Source organism: Stegodyphus dumicola, chromosome 12 (assembly GCF_044657685.1).
Source record: "Stegodyphus dumicola isolate Sdum_Otavi_A_Nest chromosome 12, ASM4465768v1".
NCBI lineage: Eukaryota > Metazoa > Arthropoda > Arachnida > Araneae > Eresidae > Stegodyphus > Stegodyphus dumicola.
Window position 1 is genome coordinate 111,613,105 of NC_140779.1, and position 12,280 is coordinate 111,625,384.

The 12,280-nt window shown below is 34.0% G+C and overlaps 1 protein-coding gene across 1 annotated transcript in view; it reads right to left on the bottom strand.

The window, feature by feature from the left end:
• The window catches only part of LOC118185383 (inactive dipeptidyl peptidase 10-like), a 497,660-nt gene that overhangs the window by 25,064 nt on the left and 460,316 nt on the right, over nucleotides 1-12,280 (bottom strand). Inside the window, exons 17-20 of the mRNA XM_085806802.1 lie at nucleotides 11,437-11,631; nucleotides 9,153-9,310; nucleotides 4,740-4,877; nucleotides 326-399 (exon numbers count right to left, since the gene is read on the bottom strand). Coding sequence (XP_085662928.1) covers nucleotides 326-399; nucleotides 4,740-4,877; nucleotides 9,153-9,310; nucleotides 11,437-11,631 — 565 coding nt within the window. The remainder of the gene's footprint in view (nucleotides 1-325; nucleotides 400-4,739; nucleotides 4,878-9,152; nucleotides 9,311-11,436; nucleotides 11,632-12,280) is intronic.

A 12,280-nucleotide genomic window follows, 5' to 3' on the forward strand; every position in this document is an offset into this window, starting at 1 on the left:
ACAGCAGTTACGAACTACTTTAAATTAAATTTGGGAAATAAAACATCATGAGGTTGATTTCAGAGAGGTTCATGAAGTACCGCAGTACGGTCATACAACAAAATGGTAATTTTTAACAACAAATTTTAAACATTTAAATAACAAAAAACGGGAAAATATTCTGCAGTTTCTGTGTCTGATTCAAGCATAATATCTTTTTGCCAGATAAAATACATATCAACGTATTTCATAAACTTGAATATATGTATTTTATCTTGCTCAGCATAACAGACATTCGTAAAAGCACATTCTCATAACTTTATACACATTTTAGCCGTTTTCTCACCTGTGCATGATACATTACTCCGGCATCTGTAATTGCCTTCATCAACATCAGAGATTGTTGAGCATGAACATTATCTAGAAAGGAAGATTGTTTTAGAAGTAGAGGAAAAAATATCAAATGCGCATTAGTAAACTAAAGATATACTAAACACATGAGAAAACGTACTAAAATAAAATTTTCCAGTTTCAATGAAATTTACGATAAAACGTGCAATGTCATCATTCGCTAAGTTTTGTAATAGAGTTTAAATGTTCATCATAATGCGATTTAAAATAATTAACTCAATTTTATTAGCGAATATATTTCACAGAGATAAAAGTCATTATAAAATTGCAAATGTTTCTGCTTGCATAAGATTTATTTATCTGTAGTTACGATTTATCATGCGATGAAAAATTGAACAACCAATCATTTCGTGTATTCAAGGGAAAAAAATACGGGCTTTCAATGGGGGGAAGGGCGAATAAAAATGTAGAGGAAATTTCGCTCCTGCTGAGAAAGGTTTTTCCTAGGGTGATCCCATTCTATTCTTAGATCTTGAAATTTCTTTTATTTATTTACTTTTTATTTGGGTAAATACAGAAATCCCAACTTCCAGAATTTCCAGACGGTATGACCCACCAAGCGGCCGAGCGGTAAAGTCTCTGAACATTGGTAGTTCTTTCCAGGGCTCGATCCCCGGCTAATAGGCTGGCTGCATGGGCGTTTTCGTAGTTTTACTCATGTGTATATTTCCTCTGTGTATAGGAGTCAGTTTCCCTTAGGAAGTCCTCCACGAAGGCATTTCGCCCCTTAAGCAGATAGCTTTCGAATGTCTTCGCCATAATCAAATAAAACAAACCAAACCAGACAGCATGATGCTCAGTGAAACGTAAGATAATTTAAGCCTTTCTTATATGTTTAACATTTTAACTATTGACAGATGTGTTAAGATATATCACAAGAAAGGTATACCTGCGTTAAACTTCCGTACAATAAACTATTGCTAGTTCATGTCCTGTCATAAGAAATATATATCTGTGTTAAATTCAATAGGAGGAAAAAGCGGTTACTAGAAAATTAAAAACTAGGTGTAAGTTACTAGAAAATTAAAGACTAGTATTTAACTAGGTGTAAGTAAACTTATTTTAGCTAATCAGTTTTGCAATTTCCATCGAAACAATAATGAATAATAAAGAACCTTTTCAAGGCATTTATGTTAATTAATCAATTATTTTATGTTACAAATTTTTACTTTCACTTCTCTCTTTTCATTTTTTCTGCCAGAATACAGATTTAGCTGTTGTGTATACAAGTGAGTGCTTGAGATTAGTCAGAGCGTGTTTCGCCTACTGAAAGCCACATTACTAGTTATTACTCTACGGTAAACACCCCTGTCTACGGCGTTGCTTTATCCTTGCAGATTGTGCTGTGACGCCGGTGTAGGTTAGAGCCAACATGAGCGTTTAAATATCTCTGCATAGCCTTTGGCTAATAAAGACTTTAGTTTAGTTTTGATTTAAAGTTCTACTTTTGAGTTCATGCTATAAATGCTGGCTGTTTTGATAGTACCGGGAGGAGTGCTTTCTGGTCAGCTTATCTGAGTTCTTAATAAAAAGGTCTTTTACACCCTTCTTACGTTTCCGTTTTCTTTCAAATTTGAAAAGTTACTATTGGTTTAGCAATTAGTTTTGTCCAATAACAGTATGTGAGTTAGAAAAAACTGAATCTTTATTGAATCGTTGTCACACATCTATATTATCACTTTTAGAAAATTTTAGAGAATTTTGTATTTGTCATAAAATTTTTTTTTCAGAATAAAGACAGTTAAAAGATGAAGTATGAGAAGAACAGTATGAGACATTTTGATTCTCTTACTCAGGTGATCTGGATGGAGAAAAGACTCGAGCAAAGCTTACTATAAACACTCGTTGCAATGTTAACTGTAAGGAAGCATGTCGGGGCGCAGCGAAATATTTCAGTATTTTTACTGAAATCACAGGTACCTCATGTAAGTTTAGAGTTGAATCATCAGTGTGAAACCACACTGATGCCTTGCTGAAAACAAAATTTGGCGTCATGGACTGATCAGTTGGCTGTCAATTAAGATCAATCATCAGTGTGAAACCACTAAGTTTTGCGTTGCTGAAAACAAAATTTGGCGTCATGGACTGATCAGTTGGCTGTCAATTTAAGCTACAGTAAGCAGATGCAAGCATGGAATTTTCTTTGTTCTGTATATGGAAAATTAGGTTTTTCGGAATCTGTCATAAAAAGTAAGTATCAAACAAAAACAACAACACTGATCATACAGAAAACAAACTGTGGGCGGTGTCCAGTTTAGTTCGGATATTTTAGAAGATTCAAAGAGGAAAAGCAAGTTCAGCTGCCCAACTAATTGCAATTAATTAAATAAATGATAAGATAAAATGATAAGTCCATGGCCTGGACGGCACCGCCTTTGAACGATGATTAATTATAAGGCCATACGCAGTTTTGGACATACGGCAAGTAACAAAAATTCTTTGTAACTAGTTGGTTAAAAATAACATTTTTTTTCAGCTTTTATAAATGATAGGAGATGGAAATTTGTCTTTAATTCGAAATTAATGGATAGAAAACTTCGAATGCAAGTAACTAATTGTTCAAAAATGTTTTTCATATGGAATTTCAATTAGAATTTTGAGTTAGAATTTTGAATTTGAATCAGAATTTTTATATGAGTTAGTATATTATGATGCTTTCTTTTCTTTTCCTTTATAAGGTATTTCTCCCGCCTTCTTAGCGTGCCTTCGCGGTATAGTGGTCTGCACGCTGGACGCGTATTCCAGAGGTCCGTACTATACACTTTTCTACACTTTTCTCCCGTCTCTACACTTTTCTCCGTCGGCAGGACAGCTGGTCCGCTTGGGAAAGGCGCTTGTTGGCCTGCGTAAGTCCCGTCGACGATTATGATTATTTCTTATCGCCTTAGGTCATGTTCTCCAAAGCCTGTCTTTTCAAGGGAAAACGAATGAAAGAATTAAAAACTGGAAAGTGAAATAATTATAAAGGGAATAACATTTAGGAGAGAGGGTGGGAAAAATGGGGTGGCTATGAAGCATTATGACTGCGTGCAAACCGATTAATCATTCAAATGAGGAATTCTTCATGTTGCCGAATTTATGGCACAGACACTAAATTTGTGATGAAAAAACATGTGCTTATGATTAATATTTTAAAAGTACATAGTCAAGTCATAAATATGCTGATGTGGGCATATATATATATATATATATATATAATTATAGTATCTGTTTAGTTACATTAGTTAGTACAAAAATATATGAAGCCAACACGCCTAATACAAATATATAGGCATACATTTTCTGTTGAAGACACTATAAATTATACATAAATGTGTATATGTTACGGTGAAACACCGAAATCTGGAGAATGTCGACTTTCACCGGTGAATGTCAACATTCACATAGTCTCTTGGTGTATGTCCGAAATATTTTCCAAATACTCTTATTTCTGATTTACACCGGTCAATGTCGACATTCACCATGTACTAATGGTGAATGTTGAACATATAACAATATTATATTTTCTTCTCCGTAATTCAGTCGCGAATAAACGCACTTGAAACTTGAAATAAGAACTTAAGAACATGAGAACCTAAAACACACAATACATTCAAAATGAGAAAGGAAAATAATAGAAGTTAAAAACTTACTTAACATTATACAGTACGTTCTAAATGAGAAAATAAAATAACAGTAATAAAAAACTTACTAAATTATGTGATTCAATTCTTATTTATTGCAACAACTTAAACTATTATGGCACTTTATAACCTCTCTTTTCAACTTTCACCAGAGCATATCCGTGATTGTCGACATACACCGATGAGGGTCCGAATATACAAGAATGTAGTGCAATATTCGATCTTTCACCGACGTATTTGGTGAATGTTGACATTCTCCGGTGAAAGTTGACATTCTCCAATTTCGGTCTTTCACGATAACATATACACATACGCTTTTCAAAATGCATAAGCTTGTTCAAATATTGATGCGACCATCGTTCGTACAAAGTATACAGATAGAAATTTCATTATAGATAACAAATGGATGTATATGTACAATAACTATTAAAATATATTAGCTGGTTCAAAAAATGTGTCGATCCAGACACTTCTACGAATCTACAGATTCACTAAAATATATATACTACATTCAGATTCTGCTACAGACATGATAAATTTGTAAATAAATACATGTTTTTTTACACACGAATCACTGGGAAAAAAAAAAAAAAAAAAAAAAAAAAAAGGTAAACTAGTCAAGCTATTACGTTGAATCAGAAACCTCTAGTATAGTTAAAAATATATATTCATGTAGTATATAAATATCATTGTGAATGCAATAAGTATATTATGATGCTACGGTACCATCCGCTGTTCCATGGATCAGCAGAAGTTTCTTGTCTTTGATATTTGCTGCTTTTTTGGTGACATCAGCTTTTTCATAGCCAATATAGTTGTCTGTTGACCAAGGCATTTGCATATATCGCTCGGAGAACACGGAATCTAAAACAAAAACGCATCATTCAGAATTATGTTATTTGTTTATTCATTCTGACTTTTAATTTCTTCGTAATCTGAAGAATGTTCAAGAGTTCTATTGAAAAAAAGAGTCATAAGCACATTATAAGGTATTTCTCCCGCCTTCTTAGCATACCTTTTTGGTATAATGGCCAGCACACTAGGCGCGTATTTGAGCGGTCCGAGGTTCGAGTCCCGGCGAGGGCACTGCTCATTTTTCACGTATCTCAGCATCGAAAATCCTAACGTTTCTATGGCGCCCAAACTAAACTGTGGCGAATGATGATTCTTTACCATCAGGATTTGGCGATTGGGTCCCCTAAACCCAATTGCCCTTTAAAAGGGGGAGTATATAAGGTATCTCTCCCGCCTTCTTAATGCATGCGTTCGTAGTGTAATGGCCAGCACACTCGACGCCTATTGGAGAGGTCTGACGTTCGTGTCCCGGCGAGGGCATTGCTTAATTTTCACGTCTCTCAGCATTTGTACGTTTGAATCAGAGTCATCTTAATAAATGTGAATGTCCTGGGCTAAAATATTTGGCGCATAAATCATATTGAACTGGACAATAAATAATGCATACAATTAATTAAACAGCTTCCATTGCAAATAATTTTATTTTAAAACATATCCATTTGAGCATTTTTATTTAATTCAATAATATTTGCATTATAGTAAAGTTTTGCATTTCTAAAAATATCCACAATAAGAGCAAAAACTTAAGAACACTAATTTTTATTTAAATTTTTTATTTTGTTCTTCTTCTTCTTTTTTATTCATCATTATCTATCTTTTCTAATGCTACTTTATGAATGAAAATTTAAATTTAAATTTGGGCTGTCTTAATTACAATCACAGATAGTTTTTAACTCGTTTTAAGTTGGACTTGAATTTCTTCCTTACTACAGTTGGTGCAAGCTATGATTAAATATATTCGCCCAGCTGTTGTACAAAGTTGTATCAAAAAGATTCTATACGATCTCTGTTTACCCGTCATACTCATACATCCAAGTTTCGTCACCGGTAATAATCCTCGACATGAAGGACGAATCATCCATGGAACGTTGACGGAGTTCTTCGCAAACTTCGATGTGGTGTTCCTCCTGCTTTTGGATCAGCAGCCTGAGAACGAAATTAGCAGCAAACGGCGCATGGTCGAATCACACGTGAGGATTGTCTGCATTATTCTGTATGACGCAACGACAATGGCAGCTGTGTTGCAGCTTGTTCTTCGACGATCATCATCCACAGGGGGATTGTCAAATGTTTCAACATTTTCTGAGGCTCTGCTCGTTGAAGATAGCCCTGATTTTCTTGTCGTCTTCCAGTGATGTTTTTCCGATCTTGAAGTGCGCATAGCGTTCGAAATACCTCAAACGACTAATTGCGCATCGCCGTATACTTGCTGAATCATGTCAAGCGTTTCTGTCGCGGATTTGCTCAGTTTTACTCAGAGTTTCACATTCGCACTTTGTTCTAACCTACTATTTATAATTAAATCGCAGATTAGGTAACACGCCCGTGGTCAGAACAGCAAGAGCTGCATAGCTTCCTATGTACACATGGCGATATCTGTTGGTACACTGACTTACGGAATTCGGTGCTCTCCATGCCTTTGCGTAGTCTTGCGTTGCTATCTGTTGGCGTGCTACAAAACATTCTGATACCACCTTGCACACTTGGACATTTTTATGGACATTTATTCGTGAGACAGTAAATAAAACTAGAGAAGAGTTAAAGATTCTTTATTACTCCAAATTAATTTCACAGAACTCCTCCGTGGAGTTTTACAATAATGCCTTCACTCGAGCTTGAACTCAAAAACTAAGAAATTAATTAATCTTAACTAAAAAAATATAGCCGAAGCTATCAAAATTCTAACAGAGTTTGCCCCTTAATGCTGAATAACAGTAAAGCTATCAAGGGCCTAAAGTACGGCCGAGCGTGATAATAGCTTAAGAGAGAATAGCCTAAGAAAGCGAATGTGCGCTAGTCAGAATCGCTGGTTCTCTCTCTCGAAGTCAGTAGAACTTCCAGGTTAAATACTTCTCTTCATTTGCATTCAAACGTGATTCTAATACTACGTTCTGGCCGGAAGTTTTAAGTTAAAATTCAGGAAGACAGGAAAGGAACTTTAACTAAAAATTTAACTATTAGATAAATTAACATAATCCTTACATGTTAATAAATTTATGAGCCTAAAACAAAAACATCCTTCAACTTTCAAACGAGTGAAGAACGAGTTTCTAATCTTCGGAGTTTTAGAAAGTTTATAAAACTCTGAGTTTAGAAGTTTTCAGCGAGTGAAAAACATAAAATGCTTTTTGGCGTTCCGAAAACTAAAGATTACAAATTGATTTCAGGGCATCCGTATGTTTCAGAATAGTGACAAACAGTTATATATAGACTTTGACAATGAATTCGTTATCAGGGATACTGAGGTAACACTGGAATTCTTAGCCTACAGCGAATTAGTGAACAGTAACTGTGAATGCAAACCCAAAGTACTATATGCAGTGGGATGACAAAAGTCCAAATGACGTGGTACTTATATTTATGAGTAATACCTAAATAACTTTGCGGTGTATTAGTTTTCTGTTCCTACCTCTTTGACGACATGATTCTACAACGTTTTAGATGTGCATTGTTATGAGTCTCATTATGCTGTAGGGATTTATATTTATTTTAACTAACAAGTCAAGTTTAATTTTAAGCTTTCCTGTAAGCCTTCATTCCCCTAATTGTCAATGCTAGAATATTTAAATCTGGTAGCGCGCGTGAAGGAATGCAAATTCTACCTTGAGAAGAAAAAGTTTAAATACCGAGTTTTAGAAAGAAAAGTTAGAGAAAGTTAGGCTATTACTGTCACCTCTGTAGCGTGAGCTTCTACTTTCGAAGTTATTGCTGGTTTACTTGGCATAACAGCATTTACTTTGATGCCACTAGTTTCGACGCGGTTTTAAGTAACAGTACTTTTCTGAGCCCTGTAGCTTAGTTTCTACTACTTGTGAATATCTTCGAATTTTTATTTTAGTTCTTGTGATTTGAGTTACCATCCAAGTGAGGCGTAGTGTGTTAGCGTCAAGCTGGACTCATTGTGAATTTTAAAGAGTGTAATAAAGGGTACTTTTAACCCTTCTCCTGTGTAGTTCCTACACGGATTTGCTACACGTACAGTTGTCACTTAGAAGATAAGCAAGTGGTTCCTACAATGCATCTATGTTGAATGAATTAAATTATTCAAAGTTTCATTATCGAATTACTAAACTGGGACATCGTGTAGATGCAAATGGCTTTGCTTCACATAGGACCATGGGTGTTATAGCAGCACTTTGGTGGCAGAATTATTTTCCGCCATTTTGCATTTGCATCATCAAATGGGTACTCTGATCTTACACCAAGAAAACTTTGGATATGGAGACATTTGAAATCCAAATTATGCATTGTGATTCTGTTTTCAGAATCACAATGCATAATTATATATATATATATAAAATACAGATATACAAAAGTATAATAATATACTTTTGTATATCTGGCTCAAGAAGCTATTCAGCATGAGATTGAGTAGAATCTTAGGATAATATTTATAAGCAAGCTTGTAAAGGAGGCCACGTAATTTGTTCTTACGCACTTGCTAGTGTTGTTACATCAATATTTCTCGCGTCTAAGTACTAACGCCATTTATGCTTTTTCATTGTGCAGATAACATTGCGATGTGAAAAATTACGTGTTCCTGTCTGAAGCTGTGTTCGCTGTAATCATAATCAAAGAGATTCTTCAAATCATTCTTGAGAGCTGTACCATTTCCTCCGTATGTCTTGAATTTAAATTTTGATCCATCAAGCCTATGATCACTATCTGCTCATATTTTTCTTTATGATCATTCTATATATAGTTATTCTGTTCTGAAGTTTTGTACTGAAATTGGAATTTTAAGAACAAGTATTATATGGATGAACAAACAAATATTAAATATATTTTAATCGAAAGTTTCAGTTACGTACACGAAATACAAAATTATGTATATGAAATAATAACGCAAAATTAAAATTGATCGAAAAATAATTATGAAATTTCACAAGATAAAAGAAATAAATGCGAACAACTGACTCATATTAAAAGTACTGATAAGGTACTTTTATTCTCATCAAAATTCTTAGTGTTATAATTTTAAAATATTAAAAAAAAATATAAATGATTTCGGTTTTGATATTTTGAAATTATAATTGGAATGGTATTAGAAAAAAATATTTTTACCATAGTAAAGCCAGCTTGTAACTGGGGCTACTGCTATTCCACAATTGAAGACTTGGCTGTTGGTAGCTAGTGCCATGATAGTACTATAGCCACCGTAAGACCAGCCCCAAATAGCAGTTCGATATCGGTCGATGAAAGGTATTTCATTCTTCAAATAACTAAATAAAATAAAACGCAATTAAAGTAATAATAAAACTATATAAAGCATAACCACTTGTAAAAATATAACATGATAATATATCAAATCTTATAACCCCTTGTAAAAATATATAAAAGTATAACATGATGATATAACAAATCTTATAACCACTTGTAAAAATATAACATGATAATATATCAAATCTTATAACCACTTGTAAAAATATATAAAAAGTATAACATGATGATATCACAAATCTTATAACCACTTGTAAAAATATATAAAAATATAACATGACGATATAACAAATATTATAACCACTTGTAAAATATAACAAGTTTACTTCTTTCCGCATAAAAAAATGTTTGAAATTTACATTGCAACAGAATGAAATGTCATATAGTTTTCAATTAATATTTATTATAGGTGTTCTTCATTATTTACTTTGTCGCAGATATAGCATATTAAGTATAAAAAAGAAATTTTTTATTAAAGACATTTTTGGTCAGTTATTAAGTACAGTAGAACTCCGATTATCCGGATTAATTGGGACCTGACTCCAGCCGGATATTTGGATTTTTTCCGAAGAAAAGGTCTACATATACTTTAATTAATTACTGTATGTACTGTATATTGAAAATGGGAGAAAAAAACTATTTTTTAAAAAAAAGTGGTTTTAATTAATTAAAATGAAAAGCAACACTTTTATGTACATATGTGTGTTTAAGCTCAGAGGCCAGTATTATACAGCGTACTGTAGTGTACTTACAAGTGCTGAAAGTCATTGCTTGGTTCATCATCTGAACATCTCCGTCAAAGCAGGCTGTTTGTGTGTCTTTATCCGTTTTCGGGCAGCCAAGTCGAACATCCGCTTGACCATGAGAAGTGACATGCGGTCACACTCGGACTGACGCTCCATCTACTTCAACGCAGTTTCAAGGCCGACAGCCGCTTCACTAGTTGGTGATCCCGTTTCAACTTCGATCATTTAGGTCATCTTCTTCCTCGATACTTTCTTCTCTCACACTTTCAACAATTTCATCACCATTTAAAATTTAAAATCCAGAGTCTGACGAATTACACCCCATCTATTGTGCTGTATCGTCAGCACTAACATCTGAACATCCAGGAATTTTCTTCCCCAAGCGACACGCCATCCTCATCTTTTTCTGTCTCTTCCCTCTCTTTTTTTCTTAAATTCTGAAAGCGATTCGGATAGTTGGAGTTCGGATATTTGGAGTTCTACTGTAACATCTTCCACAGACCAACATACAGCCGTAACGTATCACAGTTTTATTTATAATACATATCATTTTATTTTCCATACACATGTCATGAATTAGTCCAGAATGCATGAGAATGTTCTTCACTATTTACTCTATTTTCAGATTCATACGAATTTGACAAGTAACTCCCGAATAACGTTTTTAGAGGCCGGCTAGGGGAGGTAGTTACTTTTGCTGTGCCAAAGCAATGGCAGAACGAAAAACATGATTCTTTTATTGCTGTATTATATTTTTACATTTTCTAGAAGGATAACAGAAATCGCAGTTGCTACATCAATTATCTGAATGCGCCTCATGCCGAATGGTTTAAACGTACAAAGCCTTTGGCTACCGTGCGACGAAAGAAGTAACATGTAAAATAGATAAGAATGTTACTTATTTATAAAAAAATTCAGTATCTTTGATTTCATGAATTTAATTTTGCGAATTAATTAATTAGTAATTAATACTGTAATTATTCGTAATGGAAAGATCAAAACGACTGATTTCTTACTGCTCTTATACATGCATTTAATGAGAATATGAAAACATATAATGGCATAAAAGTTTCATAAATAAAAACTAGGTAGGCCAATCTTAATACAATAAACAAATCTATCAATTGCATTCTCAATGAAGACTAAGTTAAGCATTTCCTACACTTTTCTCTAGTAAAAGTATAGGAAAAGTATAGAAAGTATCCCCAAATCTTCCTATACTTTCCGCCGGCAATAAACTTTAACAATCCTTTTCAATGCTAGATGTTTTCAACTTCTAAGTAATTGATTTATTTTTTTAAAAAATTAACATCATGTAATTAAAACTACCCGTATTTGTGTCCAAATATAAGAAGAACATGTATATATATATATATAAATACCTCGCAACTGCCAGCTGATCCTGAATTTCCGTGCTCCCTAACTGACGATAAATCTCATGTAAACGTTTATCCCCTTGGTTTCCACTGCCTCGTCCGTCTATCCACGAATAAACAAAATTTTTTCGACTTGCCAGGTAACTGCCCCAGTGGACATAGAATTTATCCGTAACCATTTGGCTTCCAGGGCCACCATACCTGTTAAAACATCAATGTTTATTATAATCACAATTTTTTATGATTCAAAGCAGTACAAATTATTAGGTTTCAATTGGTTTATTAACCAGTTATTTTATATTAATGTGCTTTTATGTCCTTCTCGTTTCCCATTTTCCTGGAAAAATCTAAATTTCGAGCGCGCGTGTATTCAAATGAAGTAAGGAGGAGATAGTATTAAAAGGAAGATTTTAGAGGGTAGAATCAGAGCGTGTTTCGCATGCTGAAAGCCACGCTGCTAATTTGACTCTCTTATGAGTTTCATTCTGCGGTGCTGCATTATTCTCGGCATCACGCCAACTTAGGTTACAGGTTTATCTGTGTCAGCCGTTATGCTAAATTACATTTACTTAGTTAAGTCAATTTCATTACCTGGTGCCTTGCAAGACCTAGCGATAATTCACTTAAGGTTTTAAAAGTTTCGTACATTTGGTGCTACCAAAAAACACGAGACTTCATAAAGTTGTTTTTCGTTTCCCAAACGTAATATATGATAGGGATGAATGTGCTCTTATAAAGATATCAGACATCAGTTTTTGAGAGTCTCTAATATGAACAGATTACTTCTAGCTATTTGCTTGAACATATTATGCCAGCCTTATCTAATTGGCGATTAAAGGCCGCATTCGTA